This window comes from Mya arenaria, chromosome 11 (genome assembly GCF_026914265.1).
Source record: "Mya arenaria isolate MELC-2E11 chromosome 11, ASM2691426v1".
Lineage (NCBI taxonomy): Eukaryota > Metazoa > Mollusca > Bivalvia > Myida > Myidae > Mya > Mya arenaria.
The window spans coordinates 36135769-36157470 of NC_069132.1; the positions used below are offsets into that span (position 1 = coordinate 36135769).

General features: G+C 36.7%; 2 protein-coding genes across 2 annotated transcripts; both read left to right on the top strand.

Moving 5' to 3' along the window:
* The first annotated feature begins 2716 nt into the window (after nt 1-2716).
* Nucleotides 2717-5186, top strand: LOC128207582 (alpha-(1,3)-fucosyltransferase C-like). The gene is made up of 2 exons (XM_052910613.1): nt 2717-3881; nt 5076-5186. The coding sequence occupies exon 1, from the start codon at nt 2728-2730 to the stop codon at nt 3871-3873; it is 1146 nt and encodes a 381-aa protein (XP_052766573.1). The 5' UTR covers nt 2717-2727; the 3' UTR covers nt 3874-3881; nt 5076-5186.
* Nucleotides 5187-5247: 61 nt separating this feature from the next.
* LOC128207581 (protein PIF-like) lies at nt 5248-7613 on the top strand. The gene is made up of 2 exons (XM_052910612.1): nt 5248-5385; nt 5585-7613. The coding sequence occupies exon 2, from the start codon at nt 5590-5592 to the stop codon at nt 6802-6804; it is 1215 nt and encodes a 404-aa protein (XP_052766572.1). The 5' UTR covers nt 5248-5385; nt 5585-5589; the 3' UTR covers nt 6805-7613.
* Nucleotides 7614-21702: the final 14089 nt, after the last annotated feature.

Sequence of the window (21702 nt, forward strand, 5' to 3'; positions counted from 1 at the left end):
AGACTAGTGCAGGATGTTGCCATATTGCGAGCATATCGTTTAAAAAAGTGTTACGAGAATAAAACGAGGTTACTTGACTTCAATGAAGATTGCAGTATGTTTTTCAAAATTTACTATAATGTATAATTTACTACACGTGTATACACATTTTTTTCATGTAAATTATGCCTTTTTGGTAAGAGGAAAAAGTAATGCAATTTGTCACGTATATGACACATATTGTGAAGAAATGTCAACATGTCGCTATTATGGAATTAATAAATGTCCTCCATTCTTTAAGTCTAAAAGGGATCATTTCGGTGTGATGTATGCATAATTTCTCTACCATGTTGACATGAAATGTTCACTTGGATAATTTAAGTGATGGTTAGGGTGGGGGGATTTAAAGGGTTTAAATTCAAATCAGTTCTTTCTCACCTGACCATTACAAATATATGTTTAAAAAATACACACTATTGCTACAGTTGGCTCGAACTCGCCTGACTCGAATTCATCATTGACTCGAACTAGATGTAAAGGAACGATACCTTAAAACTGAAGGTAAACAATTCCGCTTGGCTCGAATTTTCCGAGACTCGATGTATTGTCGCCGGTCACTTGGAGTTCGAGCCAACGGGGTTCAACTGTACTTCAATTAACCAATTCGAGTGAGGAATCATACGAGTCCCTGTAACCTTTCCGTTTCTATTTGTTTCAAAATATTCCTCGTAACGACTCGAAAAATAGGATGTACGATGCGATCGTTGATGATGCGTTAAAATTGTTTGTGTAAGGAGCCCTGACCCAAGACCTTAGTATTGCCTTGACAATTATTGTTTTTATCATTTGTTTGTTATTTTTCTTTCAAAGTTAAAAATGAAGTGTTTTAGCTTAAAACAATGCCAGTGATGATAATACTGATTGTATAGGTGTTCCTAAGCGTATAATTGATCTTTATGGTTACAGAAAACATCTCAAGAAGCAATTTGCCTGATAAAAAATAATAATCAAATAAATTAATTTCCGACCTACCTTCCGAATGTTTTTATAATTATTATTATTATTATTATTATTATTATTAGTAGTAGTAGTAGTAGTAGTAGTAGTAGTAGTAGTAGTAGTAGTAGTAGTAGTAGTAGTAGTAGTAGTAGTAGTAGTAGTAGTAGTAGTAGTAGTAGTAGTAGTAGAAGTAGTAGTAGTAGTAGTAGTAGTAGTAGTAGTAGTAGTAGTAGTAGTAGTAGTAGTAGTAGTAGTAGTAGTAGTAGTAGTAGTAGTAGTAGTAGTAGTAGTAGTAGTAGTAGTAGTAGTAGTAGTAGTAGTAGTAGTAGTAGTAGTAGTAGTAGTAGTAGTAGTAGTAGTAGTAGTAGAAGCAGTAGCAGTAGCAGTAGCAGTAGCAGTAGCAGTAGTAGTAGTAGTAGTAGTAGTAGTAGCAGTAGTATTTATTTATTTAAGTTTTTATTTTGTTTGTTTGTTCGTTCGTTCGTTCGTTCGTTCGTTCGTTGGTTTGTTTGTTCCTTTGTTCGTGGGTGTGTGTGGGGGGGGGGGGGTAACTTAAATGTCCCAAGTGTGTTATTTATGAATCCGACCAACAGACCATCTATAGTTTCGCTAATAGCTTCATTAACTTTTATGTTATTTTTGATGCCTTGCTACTCCATATAATTATGGCGTCATTTTATTTGAAAGTAGTTATTTGCTAACTGACTGAAAATGTGTAGAATACAATACAAAAACTGCATAATACAAACAGTTTTTACAATGGGTTATTTCACATTATTTCTACTGAAAGCAGACATACCACGTATTTTGCAATCATTGAAGGTAAAAAAATATTATTTTTCTATCTCATTTTCGGTAAATGAAATATGGGGTCATTCATGAATGTGTGGGTCAAATACCTTTAATGCTTAAAATACAGAATTAAAGAAACCGCGAAAGGTAAATATGGCCGGTGATGGTAAGATGGAGGATACATAGGAACACCATTGTCATTTATCCGGTAGACACTTGTCCAATTGTAAGACCCTACTGGTGTGGTTTTAGTAGTTTATACTCCGTGTCCCGGCGTGAGCACATTGAAGGATCCCAGAGTGACAGTTCAACCACCGCACACCTATCCTGGGCAGACTATCTGGCGAACGGTTAACCAGTACTAGGTGCCTTCACCTCTGCAAGGAACTGACAACTTCTGTACATGCCAGGGGCGAATGTTTTATATCACAACAGAAGTGACCTGGTCCGCCCGGGAATCGAACCCGGGTTGTCCGATTCACAGTCTACCGATTGAGCTTACCGGGCGGACTACTGCTGCTTGATGGTTATGTGTTTTATATGAAAACTAATACATACGAAAACAACAAAAAAACTTTCCAAAATAATACACGAATAATAAGTACATATATGAAAAAAGAAATATGAATAAATACGAATGTTTATACATTTATGCACTACATCATAAATAATATAAATATTGATTTACTATGTACATGTATTATGTTTGTACTTATTTAAATGAACATTTGTTTATATACCTCATTAAAAGATCAATCTGAACATTAATTTGGTCGGCAATTGCGAATCGGTACGGCGAAGTAATGAAAAACAATGAACATGATATCAAATATCAACATCAGATTTAGGAATAATGTGAACTATGAATATCTATAACAAAAGTATACTGATAAAGACGCTTTGTAATTCAATCTGCTGGCATTTATAAATATGTTTGAACGAAAAGTTTTTAGGCTGATGGTTGTTGTGATGGTAATATGCATTTTTATCCTAACTATGGTCAATAACAGGACGTATCAATTTATTCCAAAAACGAATCTCCATAGAAGTGATGTCAATCACCTGGAATGTACAAGAGAGAAGTATCAAATCGTCATTTACAAGCCAGTTCAGTGGCATATGCAAGGGCAGGTGCAGAATTTAAACATGACGTCATGTACGTGGAACAACTGCGACGTATTCGTGATGACGTACCGCACCGACGGTCCGATTGAGGCGGACGCCGTGATTTTCCAGGGAAACAAGATGATAGAAACACGGCCAAGAAGACTTCATTCGGACCAAGTGTTTGTGTTTTTTAATAACGAACCGCCATTTTATGTACATGATAAATCAAGTGTTAAAATAATGGATGAAAATGATAATTATTTCAACTGGACAATAACATATAAACGAGAGTCCGATATTTGGGCTCCATACGGTGTTATTTTGCCAAAGTCTCTAGACAAGGATGTTTATTTTAAACAAACTCAATTGGGAGCTCGGTTTAAAGTTAAGAATATTCCTACATTCAATACAGAAGGAATAGAACGTAAGAATTATAGTCAAATTTACCAGTACAAAACTAGAAACGTATTATGGTTCGTAAGCCATTGTTTTACAAGCTCCAGAAGAGAAAAATACGTCGAACGAATGAAAAACGTAACAAGTATCAAGGTGTTTGGAAAATGCGGCGTTTCTCGGTTGAATGGAAACATTTCGTTTGAACAGAAATACAAGTTCTATTTAGCCTTCGAAAACTGTCTCTGTGATGACTATATAACAGAAAAGGTGTACCACTGGTATTCAAAGGACATCATTCTCGTTGTGCGAGGAGGTGCGAATTATTCTGAACACCTACCGGAAGGAACGTACGTCAACGCTGCCGACTTCCGGACGCCCGAGGATCTGGCTGATTTCTTGAATAAGCTTGGTTCGGACGAGGCGAGGTATATTGCATATCTGAAACGGAAGGATAACTACGTGGTTTTCACGGAGCAAGAGAACGTACAGACGACTTTTTGTGAGCTTTGTTGGCGTCTGAACAACAAAGAACGGTTTCGGAAATCTCATGTGAACATCTCATCGTGGTGGTTTGGTAGCTGCCGGTCAGGAAATGTGTAATAATTAAGGTACTCGATCCCTCAAATATCATTCCGATTACTTTATATGGGCAACAAATCATGATACACTTATCAATACTCAACGACCAGAGACGGACTGGAGCGAACATATGTTGCAGTTTCAATCAATCAATCAATCAATCAATCAATCAATCAATCAATCAATCAATCAATCAATCAATAAATCATTTCATCGTCGATCAATAAATCCATCCATCCATCCATCCATCCATCCATCCATCCATCCATCCATCCATCCATCCATCCATCCATCCATCAATCAATCAATCAATCAATCAATCAATCAATCAATCAATCAATCAATCAATCAATCAATCAATCGATTAATCATTCAATTATTTCATCGTCGATCAATAAATCCATCCATCCATCCATCCATCCATCCATCCATCCATCAATCCATCCATCCATCAATCCATCCATCCATCCATCAATCAATTAATAAATAAATCAATCAATCAATTAATCAATCAATGTTTCCCCCATAACTAGAGACATGCATATTTTATTATAATAAATGTAGAAGATATATCATGTCACAATTTACATATGAAGTAACACAACATCTAAATCAAATTTACCATGGTATATTAAACTCAATCATACAAAAGTGTGGGATTGTCATGTTTTGCAGTGTCTTTGCCGTTACATCGTTTTTGTCTTTGCTGTAACATGTCTTGTCCTTCTCAAACATCCTAAATAATTTTTTGACTGAATTCCTTACTCATTTTACTACATAGCATGGAATCAAGTTTGTTCTCACCCTGTTGGAATCATATTTTCTCATATATTATATTTAAAAAAACTAATAAATATTCATCACTCACTCACTCACTCACTCACTCACTCACTCACTCACTCACTTACTCACTTTTTTACTTACTTACTTACTTACTTACTTACTTACTTACTTACTTACTTACTTACTTACTTACTTACTTACTTACTTACTTACTTACTTACTTACTTACTTACTTACTTACTTACTTACTTACTTACTTACTTTACTTACTTACTTACTTACTTACTTACTTACTTACTTACTTACTTACTTACTTACTTACTTTACTTACTTACTTACTTACTTACTTACTTATTCTCTCGAACAAGTGCAACACTGCACGACAATAAAACAATTAATATAAATCAGTTGTGTTTGTTTGTTGTTTTTTCATATCATAGCCTGGTGCACACACTTCCAAGTGTTGTAATTGAGCCATTCATCATTAAGATCAGAACATGTTAAAAACCACAGGACGCACCTACAAGGCAGTCTGAACCGCCCTGCATGGTTAAATCTGCTGCTGGTAACGATATACATCTATATTTATATACATAATACGCCTATATATTTGTAACGTTTGAGGTAATTTGCAGCTCCGCGCCGAACGGGAGGTTGTCTTTCGTGTATATAAAGAACTGTGACCGTTTCATCTCAAATCGAGCTTAATTAAGCGTATAACAGGAAATTAAAACAGAAATATTAGAGACGGTGAGGAACTATAATTGCAATGTAACAAACAATCAGTAAAACTATCGTTTGCACAATTATCTAAAACAGTTTTATACCTTGATTCAATCAATTAATGGGCATATATTACAACCGATTGTTGTTTAAAAATATACATAATTTCATTTCATTTTGTCATTTAAAATCGAAAATTAAAATTCATGTCGCAACTCTTTTTCAGTTGAAATGGTGCATACAGATCTGACAATAGCCGTTATGTTGATGGGAATCGTTTACAGAACACAGGCAGTCCCAACGGATTCGGAGCGTTGTCAAGGATGTACCCAGAAGAACGCCATTGGCGTGATGGGGTTCTTGGATGACTGTTCCAAATACGTTTACTGCGCCATAGACACAAAGGGCGTCGTCCACGGCGCGGTTCGACCGTGTGCCTTTGGTATGAATTGGAACTTGGACATTCTGTCGTGCGTTCTGCCGTCCAACTCGACCTGCGTCACAACAAAAGACATTTGTAACGAAAAATCTGACGGCATAAGACGCCCCGGGGTGGGGAACTGTCGCGGTTATTTGGAATGCAAGAACGGTGAATCTGTAGCGCTGTGCTGCCCGATCGATTATTACTTCAATGGCATGACTGACAACTGTGAGTCCAATAATGGCGACCACGAATGTAATGATAAATGTTTCAAAGAAATCACAAAAACAGTGGAGGACAAAACCACCGCGCCAAGTTCTTGTTACAATAAGAGGCCAATGACCGGCGTACTGAACGTATATGAGGAGAGCGTTAAAGGAAAGGGCTGGATCCAGAGAAGGTGTCCAAATGGTTTATTATATCAGCAAAAAGACTGTGACTGTACGCTGCGAGTAGTTGTACAGAGGAAGTGCGAGCCCGACCTCTTCCTTTCTTTCGAAAACGGCGTCAATGGCCAGTCCCCCGTTGTCAACTACATCAAAAGTAAAAATGTAAAAGTGATTGATGGCAAGGCAATATTTAAAGCCGAAAAGGGGAGTCAACTTGTCATTCAACGTTACAAGAACTTCTGCATGACGAGTCTAACCATAAACTTGAAATACTTTTCCGATCACAAACGCCTTCCACAGAGCCAGGCAATCATATCGAACAGCGACTGTGGAATCGCCCCTTCCATTGTGCTGACTGAAGACAGCGCTTATGTATATTTCACAGTGGCAACCGAATTGGGAGAGAGAACATTAGCCGTTCACCAGCCATCACATACCAACGACAAGAACCTTGAACTTACGTATCACAATGGCATTCTTTCTGGTACGGTAAACAAGCTGAAGAAAACCCTGAAAATAAATGGAAGTGGTATCAATAAAATCCCCTGCGCCCTTCATGTTGGCAGCGCGCAAGGGTACAGCGGACTTAACTTCACTGGGGTTATCGACGAGCTTAGCCTGTCTCTGTGTGTGTAATACGTGATTACATTTCTTACACTTTTGTTACATTTATACAATACTTCTTTATGCTTGTTTTAAGTCCTTTCTATAGATGTGCCATTTATTCTTCAATAATTGTCGTCTGGTTGTGCTTTCTTACGACCTTTTTAAGTGTTTAAGTTAGGGTTAAGTAGTTTCTTATATTTACCCTACGTTCAAAAAAATCATGTAGTTTTATATAACCTTCCGTTACATTATGTATTGCCTGTTATGAGCAAGTTACAAGACTATAAGGCAACATTAAATTAAATGCTACTTTTCATCCCCGCATTCCCCATCTTTTTCCGCCGCCCTTTTAATTTTAGTGAATCAAAAAATGTCGAAATCGGTTCTGTATTTGCCTATAGGTCCAGTAACGCCGAGAACGACGTTTATTTATACCTACGGTGTCGATGTGTTAGGACCATGTTCGTAGTTCTTCTAAAACACATGTGTATAGTCCTTTATGCCATAAGAAAATGCATGAACACATACTCAACGGTAAACCAGTCATCTAAGGAAAAGAAACAAATAAAATGTCAACCCCCGTTCCATTTACCTTTTTTTTTAAAGAAAATCTAGCAATTAATTTATATTGGCCTAAATGTTATTTGCTTGCTTGTTTTGCTACATTTGTTTGTATCATTAAACTGCATTTATTATTCTCTTATTTATTCATTTACTTCATTGTCAAAAGCTGTAACTAAGCTTGGGCTGCTAAATACATGTAGCCCACTTTTCTTTCCCGCCATGATTTTACTGAACAATAAAATGCAATTTTGAAAAATAAACTCTGTTTGCATTGACTGAGTATTTATTTTTTCTTTGTTTTATTGATAATATCACATCGTCCCTAAAGGATAATCATTATATCGCCAACCACCTATCAATCAATTACTTATGGTGTGGTATTTGAATCAACGTAAATCTTGCGGTAGATTAACTGTCTCTTTGTCATTAACAGAACATGCGTTTCAAACCAACAAAATAATTGCACATAGTCGTTTTATCTATATAAATTCACAATTAGTTTCTATTAAAAACACAGAAATAATTAAAGAAGGAAGATGGTTGCTAGAATACGATAGTCCCGCCTGTAAAGTTTACTTCTGTACTCTTGGGAACATAGTTGTCTTGCTGCATATCCAGATGAACAAAATGAAATAGAAAATCTAATTGTATTGAATCTTCCATAAACACCAAAGATAAAAACGATTTGCTTGTCCGTTTAATTTTGCGAAATATTACTGGTACCTGTTCGTATAAAAGTGGACTTCTGTTTGTGCCTTTCGTCATCTACGTAATAGTACATTGTCACGTGACTTATTTAGAATAGCGATACTAAAGCACGAGTAAAGGGATTTTCGTATTTGCGCACCCAAGCGTGTACAGTTACATTCATGTCACAAGAAAGACGTTTGCCACATTTGATTGAAAACAAATGGCATATATTTATATTTATACAATGCCAGATGATTTATCAACAAGCATATTTTATTACGTAAGTCAAACGAGATTATGTGACATAACGTCGGAAGACCAAATGTTCGTCCAAAGGAAATCCTTATGTAACGACATATAACAAATACGAAAAGTAGCATAGGTATAGATGTATGTGGAAGCACGAATCTGACAGCTGTAATTCATATTTAAGTTATACAGTCGAAACTGAGACTGGTCTGAGGTTTCATACAACCATAAAATAATGACCAAAACAATTCGAAGAAAATAACGTATTGATAAAGCGAGTACGAATAAATACCAGCCAACAATACATATACATTCATGCACTTTGAAAACGGACTGTGCCATTATTCTTCCTTGTTTTGGCTTGATTTTCTTAACAATGATGAATCCTTATATTGTTGAAAGTTTTCGTGTGTCAGAAGATAAATGCAAAGGCAGAAAAACGGAACGCAAATAAATACACCAACCTGGTATTTTTGCCGCCTTCGAAAAGGTGTTTGATAGTATAAAAATAAACTCATGGTACAATGCTTAAAACATTTGAATATTATTTCAACATTGATAAAAAGGATAACCACTTTTTTGTTCGACGTGATGCTTGATATTAAAAAACGGTAACCTATCACCTAGTATTATTATCCAACGAGGAGGAAGACAGGGCTGGCCATTGTAATCGTATGTTTTAACTATATGTATACAACTATTAGCAACCTATATTGATCAAATCTGGACATTAAGGGACTTATATCAACGGCAAGGAGATAAAGCAAACACTGTTTGCAGATGACACAACATGCGTTCACGTACATAATGGGTCAAAGGAATCATTAACATCTCTAGTTAAATATGTAAAAAGTTTTTTTTTCATAAATATCAGGCCTAATCATCTTAATTTTTGTATAAAGAATGTAATCTTAATAGCACAGATTTGACATACTGTGATGAACTTCGTTTCCAATGGACATCTGCAAATGCAAAAACTTTATGGCCAGAATTTTTATAACAATACAGATACGTTTGATCTCAATTTTTACCAAATTTACAATCATTTAAAAACTGTCTAACGCAATGCACGGGAACACAAAAAACTAACACTTTTAGGAAAAGTGTTTTTTATAAAAACATGGGCACTACCTAAACACATTATGCCTTTATCTGTTCTGTCAATCCACCAAACAAAATATAATAAGAATAAACAAGAGCTGTCACAGTATGTGACGAATGCCCCCGAATGTGACATTGACCTATGAACAAGGTCAGTACATGAAAAGTTGATCTTGCCTTTACGTGTCAAATACATATGGCAAGTTATTTTAAATTGCCTCTGAACATAAAAAAATACCACCCATACTTGACAACCTACACTGTTATGTCCTTATATTCAGAATTCCCTTGTGAATAAACACTTAGTGTATCTTTCACCTTAGAGGTAGGGACATGGGTCTTGCACACGACACGTCGTCTTCGTATGTGGAACATATGTAGCAAGTTATTTTAAAATCTGTCCATACAAGAGAAAGTTACAGCCCGGACACGACAACCTATACCCTATGTCCTTGTATGCAGCACTCCATTGTGAATAAACACTAAGTGTGACCTTGACCTTTGAGGTAGGGACACGGGTCTTGCACGCGACACGTCGTCTTGGTATGTGGAACACATGTGGCAAGTTATTTCAAAATCTGTCCATACAAGGGAAAGTTACAGCCCGGACACGACAACCTATACTCTATGTCCTTATATGCAGCACTCCATTGTGAATAAACACTATGTGTGACCTTGACCTTTGAGGCAGGGACACGGGTCTTGCACGCGACACGTCGTCTTGGTATGTGGAACACATGTGGCAAGTTATTTTAAAATCTGTCCATACAAGGGAAAGTTACAGCCCGGTCACGACAACCTATACTCTATGTCCTTATATGAAGCACTCCATTGTGAATAAACACTAAGTGTGACCTTGACCTTTGAGGTAGGGACACGGGTCTTGCACGCCACACGTCGTCTTGGTATGTGGAACACATGTGGCAAGTTATTTTAAAATCTGTCCATACAAGAGAAAGTTACAGCCCGGACACGACAACCTATACCCTATGTCCTTGTATGCAGCACTCCATTGTGAATAAACACTAAGTGTGACCTTGACCTTTGAGGTAGGGACACGGGTCTTGCACGCGACACGTCGTCTTGGTATGTGGAACACATGTGGCAAGTTATTTCAAAATCTGTCCATACAAGGGAAAGTTACAGCCCGGACACGACAACCTATACTCTAAGTCCTTATATGCAGCACTCCATTGTGAATAAACACTATGTGTGACCTTGACCTTTGAGGCAGGGACACGGGTCTTGCACGCCACACGTCGTCTTGGTATGTGGAACACATGTGGCAAGTTATTTCAAAATCTGTCCATACAAGGGAAAGTTACAGCCCGGACACGACAACCTATACTCTATGTCCTTATATGCAGCACTCCATTGTGAATAAACACTATGTGTGACCTTGACCTTTGAGGCAGGGACACGGGTCTTGCACGCGACACGTCGTCTTGGTATGTGGAACACATGTGGCAAGTTATTTTAAAATCTGTCCATACAAGAGAAAGTTACAGCCCGGTCACGACAACCTATACTCTATGTCCTTATATGAAGCACTCCATTGTGAATAAACACTAAGTGTGACCTTGACCTTTGAGGTAGGGACACGGGTCTTGCACGCGACACGTCGTCTTGGTATGTGGAACACATGTGGCAAGTTATTTTAAAATCTGTCCATACAAGAGAAAGTTACAGCCCGGACACGACAACCTATACCCTATGTCCTTGTATGCAGCACTCCATTGTGAATAAACACTAAGTGTGACCTTGACCTTTGAGGTAGGGACACGGGTCTTGCACGCGACACGTCGTCTTGGTATGTGGAACACATGTGGCAAGTTATTTCAAAATCTGTCCATACAAGGGAAAGTTACAGTCCGGACACGACAACCTATACTCTATGTCCTTATATGCAGCACTCCATTGTGAATAAACACTATGTGTGACCTTGACCTTTGAGGCAGGGACACGGGTCTTGCACGCCACACGTCGTCTTGGTATGTGGAACACATGTGGCAAGTTATTTTAAAATCTGTCCATACAAGAGAAAGTTACAGCCCGGACACGACAACCTTTACTCTATGTCCTTATATGAAACACTCCATTGTGAATAAACACTAAGTGTGACCTTGACCTTTGAGGTAGGGACACGGGTCTTGCACGCGACACGTCGTCTTGGTATGTGGAACACATGTGGCAAGTTATTTTAAAATCTGTCCATACAAGAGAAAGTTACAGCCCGGACACGACAACCTTTACTCTATGTCCTTATATGAAACACTCCATTGTGAATAAACACTAAGTGTGACCTTGACCTTTGAGGTAGGGACACGGGTCATGCACGCGACACGTCGTCTTGGTATGTGGAACACATTTGGCAAGTTATTTTAAAATCTGTCCATACAAGGGAAAGTTACAGCCCGGACACGACAACCTATACTCTATGTCCTTATATGCAGCACTCCATTGTGAATAAACACTAAGTGTGACCTTGACCTTTGAGGTAGTGACACGGGTTTTGCACGCAACACGTCGTCTTGGTATGTGGAACACATGTGGCAAGTTATTTTAAAATCTGTCCATACAAGGGAAAGTTACAGCCCGGACACGACAACCTATACTCTATGTCCTTATATGCAGCACTCCATTGTAAATAAACACTAAGTGTGACCTTGACCTTTGAGGTAGGGACACGGGTCTTGCACGTGACACGTCGTCTTGGTATGTGGAACACATGTGGCAAGTTATTTTAAAATCTGTCCATACAAGAGAAAGTTACAGCCCAGACACGACAACCTATACTCTATGTCCTTATATGCAGCACTCCATTGTGAATAAACACTAAGTGTGACCTTGACCTTTGAGGTAGGGACACGGGTTTTGTACGCGACACGTCGTCTTGGTATGTGGAACACATTTGGCAAGTTATTTTAAAATCTGTCCATACAAGGGAAAGTTACAGCCCGGACACGACAACCTATACTCTATGTCCTTATATGCAGCACTCCATTGTAAATAAACACTAAGTGTGACCTTGACCTTTGAAGTAGGGACACGGGTCTTGCACGCGACACGTCGTCTTGGTATGTGGAACACATGTGGCAAGTTATTTTAAAATCTGTCCATACAAGAGAAAGTTACAGCCCGGACACGACAACCTATACCCTATGTCCTTATATGAAGCACTCCATTGTGAATAAACACTAAGTGTGACCTTGACCTTTGAGGTAGGGACACGGGTTTTGCACGCGACACGTCGTCTTGGTATGTGGAACACATTTGGCAAGTTATTTTAAAATCTGTCCATACAAGGGAAAGTTACAGCCCGGACACGACAACCTATACTCTATATCCTTATATGCAGCACTACATTGTGAATAAACACTAAGTGTGACCTTGACCTTTGAGGTAGGGACACGAGTCTTGCACGCCACACGTCGTCTTGGTATGTGGAACACATGTGGCAAGTTATTTCAAAATCTGTCCATACAAGGGAAAGTTACAGCCCGGACACGACAACCTATACTCTATGTCCTTATATGCAGCACTCCATTGTGAATAAACACTAAGTGTGACCTTGACCTTTGAGGTAGGGACACGAGTCTTGCACGCCACACGTCGTCTTGGTATGTGGAACACATGTGGCAAGTTATTTCAAAATCTGTCCATACAAGGGAAAGTTACAGCCCGGACACGACAACCTATACTCTATGTCCTTATATGCAGCACTCCATTGTGAATAAACACTAAGTGTGACCTTGACCTTTGGGGTAGTGACACGGGTTTTGCACGCGACACGTCGTCTTGGTATGTGGAACACATTTGGCAAGTTATTTTAAAATCTGTCCATACAAGGGAAAGTTACAGCCCGGACACGACAACCTATACTCTATGTCCTTATATGCAGCACTACATTGTGAATAAACACTAAGTGTGACCTTGACCTTTGAGGTAGGGACACGAGTCTTGCACGCCACACGTCGTCTTGGTATGTGGAACACATGTGGCAAGTTATTTCAAAATCTGTCCATACAAGGGAAAGTTACAGCCCGGACACGACAACCTATACTCTATGTCCTTATATGCAGCACTCCATTGTGAATAAACACTAAGTGTGACCTTGACCTTTGGGGTAGTGACACGGGTTTTGCACGCCACACGTCGTCTTGGTATGTGGTACACATGTGGCAAGTTATTTTAAAATCTGTCCATACAAGAGAAAGTTACAGCCCGGACACGACAACCTATACTCTATGTCCTTATATGCAGCACTCCATTGTGAATAAACACTAAGTGTGACCTTGACCTTTGAGGTAGGGACACGAGTCTTGCACGCCACACGTCGTCTTGGTATGTGGAACACATGTGGCAAGTTATTTGAAAATCTGTCCATACAAGGGAAAGTTACAGAGCCGGACGGACGGACGGACGGATGGACGGTGCGATATTAATATGCCCACCTTCGGGGGCATAAAAAGAAACGATTTAAATTCATATGGGATAAAAAAAGAAAGAAGGGTTTAGATTGTTTTGGCTCCTCACTAACTGCATGCTAGATAAGGCGTCATATTGACAAATCAAACGCAAGTGGAATGGGTTCTAAAGAAAAATCCTCATTAAAAATGGTGTTTAATTTTTGGATGTAATTTGGACAATGCTTTAAAAAAAAATACAAACAACCTTCTTTATTCGATAAATTAAATTCATGGAAGCAAATTATAAAAAATGACCAGGAGTCTTTAGAACGAAATGTAGAAGTCAATAACGAGGGCCTATTTTATGAAGCTTGGTATGGAAGAGGGGTTGCATTTATATGGCAACTATTTTGTTTTAGGTCAAAAACATGGTATGACTTTGAAAAATTTCAATCAATATATCAAGTGAATCAACACGACTATCTTAAATATTTGTCCCTAATACGTACTATCCTAAATGAAATAAAGATACACTTATCTACATACAATTATTAAATCCCTATAAAGACTCACAATCCATATTGAACAAATTCAAGTGTTGTAAAATACCTAGTTTCTATATTCAAAGGCTACCTCCCAACTAAAACATGAATATTGATTAAACAGAAGTGGGTACAAACGTTTTCAATACAAAAATATACACATAATCATTCTATGTAACAAATATCTTGATAAATAAAAAATAAATAACTAAATCATTTTTTAAAGATAATCATATAAATTTAAACGTATCATTAATAGATATCAGCTCCGGAAAAACGCAAAACACAGAGCGATTACTAAATTCTTATGTGTGCTGATGAAAGTCTATATTTTTTATTCGAAGAATAGAAAAAAACAACGCCTCAATTCACTGAGTACAGGAAAAACATGATTATGAGACATAATTAAGAGAAAAAATGCAATGATAAATGATAAAATGAAGCAGCATGAGAATAAATGGATTTACATTTGTTCTAATCTTAATCAACACCTGCAAAATCAATTTATTTTCATAAGTATCCTCTTTTTCTAAACAAAAAAACTTGATTATGTATGTTCCCCATTTATTCACCTTTCTAGTTATTCAATGATCATGAAAATCTATAACTAATAATAACTAACGTTAGTTTCGAAATTTCATCTTATTAATTATCATTTTTGTTTAAGAAATATACATATTGATATTGATCTGCACAACCTATTTTTTTGCATTTTGATTTTGAATAAAAAAGAAAATGATTGCAAATGCTAAATCATACAATAGAGTAAGATTGTCTTTATGTGCAGTGTCCTTGCCGTAACACACACCATTTTGTCCTAGCCGTAACATACACCGTTTTGTCCTAGCCGTAACACACACCGTTTTGTCCTTGCCGTAACACACACCGTTTTGTCCTTTCCGTAACACACACCGTTTTGTCCTAGCCGTTACACACACCGTTTTGTCCTAGCCGTTACACACACCGTTTTGTCCTTGCCGTAACACACACCGTTTTGTCCTAGTCGTAACACACACCGTTTTGCCCTAGCCGTAACACACACCGTTTTGTCCTAGCCATAACACACACCGTTTTGTCCTAGCCGTAACACACACCGTTTTGTCCTAGCCGTAACACACACCGTTTTGTCCTAGCCGTAACACACACCGTTTTGTCCTAGCCGTAACACACACCGTTTTGTCCTAGCCGTAACACACACCGTTTTGTCCTAGCCGTAACACACACCGTTTTGTCCTAGCCGTAACACACACCGTTTGGTCCTTGCAGTAACACACACCGTTTTGTCCTAGCCGTAACACACACCGTTTTGTCCTAGCTGTAACACACACCGTTTTGTCATTGATGTAGCATGTCTTGCCCTACAAAAAAGCAGGCTCCAGCTTCTCGATAATCCTTTTAAAAGTTTTGACTGTTTTGGACTCAAATTTGTTTTACTCTGTTGGAATCATATTCTCTCATAGATTATATTTATATAGACTTTAGAGATATAGAGGTAAAAACAAAAGTTGTTTAAATGCCAAAAAAAAATCTTCAGTTATTTATTATTCATTTTGTTTTATGGGAAGGACTCTGAGGAATTAACATGCGTTTTTAGCTGTTTGTTTATTTTCCTACATATGGCAATGAGATGAGAATCGTGACTACATATGGCAATGAGATGAGAATCGTGACTACATATGGGAATGAGATGAGAATCGAGACTTCATATGGCAATAAGATGAGAATCGTTGCAACACATGATAAATAACTTGTTAAAAATAAGTAAAAGCTGCATTCTCAAAGATCGATTGTTTTGACATCTGTCAAAGGATGAGCCAATTTCTGCAAAAATATCTGTTAACCAGTGATATAAGAATGATGATAAAAGAGTAAATCGCAGTTTTCATAAAAACGTTCGAAATTTTATATTGTTTATGTCTATAAGAGTTACTAGTACTTACTCTTTAAGAAAAATGATTTTTGACTGTTTTTCAAACACGTGTGATCTATTCTATTGTGAGCTGACTTATTCAACTGAATTGAAGGCATCGATGCCAACATCAATTCATTGTGAGACAAAAAATAAAAAAAAGGGTTAAAACCGTCAATCTGTGAGAGAGCAGCTTTAAATCTAACTTAAGTATATCGCTTGTCATTTTTAAAACCAGGTTTGCGAACGACTTCATGACAGTTAAGGACGAGAAATTCGCGGACATATTGTTGTGTATGATTCTCTCGAACACGTTCAAAATTGTTCGACAATAAATATAATTCACTGAAACAAAACAATTAATTTTAATCAGTTGAGTTTGTTTCCTTTTGGTTTTAATATCATAGCCTGGTGCACATACTTCCACATGTTTTAATTGAGCCATTCATCATTTACAAAAGAACATGTTAGACACCAAAGGGCGCATCTACCAGACAGTCTGAACCGCCCTGCATGGTTAAATCTGCTGCCGTAAACAATATAGATAATATAGAATACGCCTATATATTTGTTACGTTTGAGGTAATTTGAAGCTCCACGCCGCTCGGGGCTTGTCGTTCGTGTATATAAAGAACTATGACCGTTTCATCTCAAACCGAATTGAATTAAGCGTTTAATAGACATTAAAAACAGAAATATTTAGAAGGTGAGGAATTATAATAGTAATACTACAATCAATCAGTAAAATGTTTGTTTACACAATTATCGAATACAGTGTTATATTTTGATTCAATCAATTACTGGGCCATATAACACAGACGATTGTGGTTTAAAAATAAAGGCTGTTAGTTCTTTTTGTCATATAAAATCGAAAATTCAAATTAATAAGGCCATTCATTTTTCAGTTAAAATGGTGCAAAAAGACCTGGCAATAGCCGTTATGTTGATGGGAATCGTTTACAGAACACAGGCAGTTTCAAATATTTCGGAGCTTTGCGAAGGATGTACCCTGAAGAACGGCGTTGGCGTTACTGGTTCTTGGATGACTGTACCAAATACGTTTATTGCGCCATAGACACAAAGGGCGTCGTCCATGGCACGGTTCGACCGTGTGCCTTTGGTACGAAATGGAACCAAGATATTCTGACATGCGTTCTGCCACTCAACTCGACCTGCGACACAACACAAGACATATGTAACGGCAAACCGAACGATAGCAGACGCCCCGGGGTGGGGAACTGTCGCGGTTACTTGGAATGCAAGAACGGTGAATCTGTAGCCCTGTGCTGCCCGATCGGTTATTACTTCAGTGGCATGACTGACAACTGCGAGTCCACTAATGGCGACCACGAATGTAATGATAAATGTTTCAACGAAATCACAAAAACAGTGGAGGACAAAACCACCACGTCAAGATATTGTTCCAATAAGAGGTCTAAGACCGGCGTGCTGGAAGTATATGAGGAGTGGGTTAAGGGAAAGGGCTGGATTCTGAAAGATGTCCACATGGTTTCCTTTATGAGCCAAAGGAATGTGATTGTTCTCTCCGAGTGGTCTTACAGAGGAATTGCGAGCCTGACCTCTTCCTTTCTTTCGAAAACGGCGTCAATGACCAGTCCCCCATTGTCAATTACATTCAAAGTAAAAATGTAAAAGTAATTGATGGCAAGGCGATATTTAAAGCCGAAAGGGGGAGTCATCTTATCATTCAACGTTACAAGAACTTCTGCATTTCGAGTCTTACCATAAACGTGAAGTACTTTTCCAAACACAAACGCCTGACACAGACCCAGGCAATCATATCGAACAGCGACTGTGGAATCGCCCCTTCCATTGTGTTGTCTGAAGACAGCGCTTATATATATTTCACTGTAGCAACCGACTTGGGAGAGAGAATATTAGCCGTCCACCAGCCATCATATACCAACGATAAGGATACAAGTTTTTACAAGTTTTTATTGGCAAATCGGCATCTTGCCTTTGGCCATTTACACATTGCATTAATATCGATATGGCCAAGACACAAACGTACATGAACAAATATTACAAATATAATATAAAATGCATATGAAAATGTATATATATTGACAATTGAAATAATCAATATACTAAGTAATTAACGAGTTATACAAACTATATCATGATTAATTATTGTCATTTCTGTCATTTTCATAATAACTATAATAATAATCAATATTTTTGACATTACTATTATTATTATTTAAGTAAAACTAAGAAGCAGCCAAAAGTTGGAGTTTTTCCTCTCGAAATTTCATTGCATCGGAAATAAATCTAGCAACATTGTTAATAACCTTAACATTTTGACAGGATAATAAATTCTTAAATTTAAGTAAGCTAGGCCAGTGTGATTTTATTCCATGTTTTCTTCGTATATCACTATAAGCGGAACAACAAAGTAGAAAGTGAAATTCTGACTCAACAGTATTCTGTGCACATAATTTACATTTACGTTCTGCCCTAATAACATTATTAAATCTACCCCTTTCAATTTCCAAATTATGTGAAGATAATCGAAATTGTGACAACTTTTGTCTAAATTTAGTATTATAAACACTATCTAAGTATTTTTCGTATTTAAATTCGCATTTAAATGTTTTATAGTATTCCATTTTGGTTTGATTAGACAATATATCACTCCATTGTTGTACGTATTGATCTCTTAGTCTTTGCACCAAATTTGGTATATAATTGATATCAGCATTAAATTCAAAGAAAATATTACCATGACCGAGATTATCTAACACCCGTTTGACTGATAAACACCATAGGTTTATATTTGAGTTATTAGCGATATTTCTATTTAAACCATTATATAAATTACATTGTTCAATAAAAACGTTAAACATAAGTGAATCTGGGTTATTCATAACCTTAGCCCAGTAGCTTAAAGCTCTTTGTTTGCATATGACAGACAATGGGAGTCTACCCAACTCACCAAAACAGCTGCATTTGAAGTCTGGGGGCGTACTCCTAACAGCAATTTACAAAATTTTGAGTGCAACTTGTCGACGTCATTTGTGTTGTAAATCCCCCATACCTCAGAGCCATATATAATAATTGGCACAACAAGCGGATCAAACAATGAGAGTTTTGTTTTAAAATCTATATTGACACGACTAAATATCGATAATAAATGGTTATATGCTTTCAAAGCTTGCTCATTTAAAGTATTTATTACCCGTGATAAATTACCAGTGTAATGAAACTTAATACCTAGGTAACAGAATTCACTGACAATTTCAATAATATCACCATTGATAGACCAATTGAATGTACAATTGCTTTTTCTTTTCTCAAAAACACAAACTTTAGTTTTATTTACATTTATCTTTAAGCTCCATTTGCATGAATATTGATATATAGTGTCCAATTGTAATTGTAAACTATCTGCACTGGTAGTGAATAACGCAATATCGTCAGCAAATAGTAGCATAAATATGAATAGCAAGCGTAAGTTTTTTTCCGTAAGGTTGGTAAAATCTATACAATCTTTAATGTCATTTATAAATAATATAAACAATAATGGAGACAAGGGTTCGCCCTGTTTAACACCAAGAGTAACATTAAACATTTCAGAATATGACATACAAGCAGAATCTTTAATACAAGACTTAACATTGAGATAAATGGCTTGAATCATTTTAAGCATTTTGCAACTAATACCAGATTTCAAAAGTTTAATCCAAAGCGCTTCATGTATGACAGTATCAAGCGCTTTTTCGTAGTCTATAAAGGCACAATACAACTTGGATTTATTATTAATAACATTCTGAATAATAGTATGCAATATAAAAATACAATCAGTTGTGCTACGGCTATCTCTAAACCCAAATTGAGATGAGTTTAATATATGTTCACGTTCATACCACGTGTTTATTCTAATCCGTAAGGTAATTGAAAATATTTTAGCAATAATATTTATTAAAGTTATACCTCTATAGTTAGCAGCACAAGAACGATCACCTTTCTTAAAGATAGGAACTATGACGCCTTTACACCAAGCCTCAGGATAAATTCCTTTGTCAAAGATAAAATTAAAAATCTTAACAAGATAGGGAGAAATAAAATGCTTAGAATCAACGAAAAAATCAGCAACATTATTTTGCATATCAGGACTTTTATGTCTTTTTAAATTTGAAATAGTTTTTAAAATTTCTGTGATCGTAAAAGGGCAGTCTAAATCATCAACATTTATTGGTTCCTCTCTGGTTAAAAAAATCGTCGTTGTCGAATGAGCTGAAGTGTGGAGTATTTGATATATCCTTAAAATGTTTGATAAAATCATCAATACTGACATCGTGACTACTAGAAATAGGTTTAGCCTTATATTTGTTTATATATTTCCAGAACTTTCTTGGGCTAGACTTACTAAGAGTACATAATGTTTTACGTTCCTTAGTATAAAAAACACGCTTTGCTTTGCGTTTAACATCACAAAAGCTAGCTCTAGCATTTAAAAAAGCTAAACGATTTTCATTCGTAGGTGAATCTTTAAATACCCTTTTGCAACGATAAAATATATTTTTATGATCTTTGCAAGTTACATCAAACACAATGATTTTCTAGTGTTGCATTTACGTAGAGGGTTTACATTAAAAGACTTTCCATTCAGCTGAAAAGATATATCATAAATAAGATCACACAGTTTATTTATACATACATCAAAGTCCACATTGTCATGTAATAAATTATTGGTAATTTCATCAAATAATCGTGTTTTACCATCTAACGCATATTGTAACACATTGGCATCGCAGGTATCCCAAATAATCTTATCATAAGTAGAATTCAAATTTGTATCATTATAAAGAGTATTACAATTCAAAGAAAAATCAATCGGGCAATGGTCGGAAAACTCTGTAGCGTCTAGAACTTTAAAACTATCTAAGCAAGTAAATAAATTGTAATTTACTATCACATAGTCAACAACACTAGAAGCAAATGTGTTTCTAATAAAATTATGACATGTAAAATGACCTGGCTCTAATCTACCATTAACGATAAATATACTATTTTCTTTACAAAGTGATAATAATTTGTTACCAAAAGGATTAGCCTGGTCATCGAAAGACGAGCGTGGCGGTAGTACGTCAAGCGGAACATCGTACTCCGGCATATCAACATATCGATTAAGATTAATATTCTCAATTATATCTGATCGTTGACCTACCCTTGAGTTAAGATCACCTGTTAACATTATATCACCCAACTGACTATAACATCTTATATCGACAGCAAGTTGTTCATAGAAATCAAATTCAAATAAAAGAGAGTTTTCGTTCGTATAAACATTTGAATCAGTTGGTGGTATATAGCATGCACAGACAAATATATCATTATCCGTCCCAAAAAAAGTCTTTTTGAGTTTAAACCGTATAATACCTTTGTTATTTAGTTTAACAAGTTCTATTCCCTTCGAATATGATTTCTTGTAATAAATAAT

What these genes read in the sequence shown, in the direction of transcription:
- LOC128207581 (XM_052910612.1), top strand. Translation starts at nt 5,590, where the DNA reads ATGGTGCATACAGATCTGACAATAGCCGTTATGTTGATGGGAATCGTT.
- LOC128207582 (XM_052910613.1), top strand. Translation starts at nt 2,728, where the DNA reads ATGGTTGTTGTGATGGTAATATGCATTTTTATCCTAACTATGGTCAAT.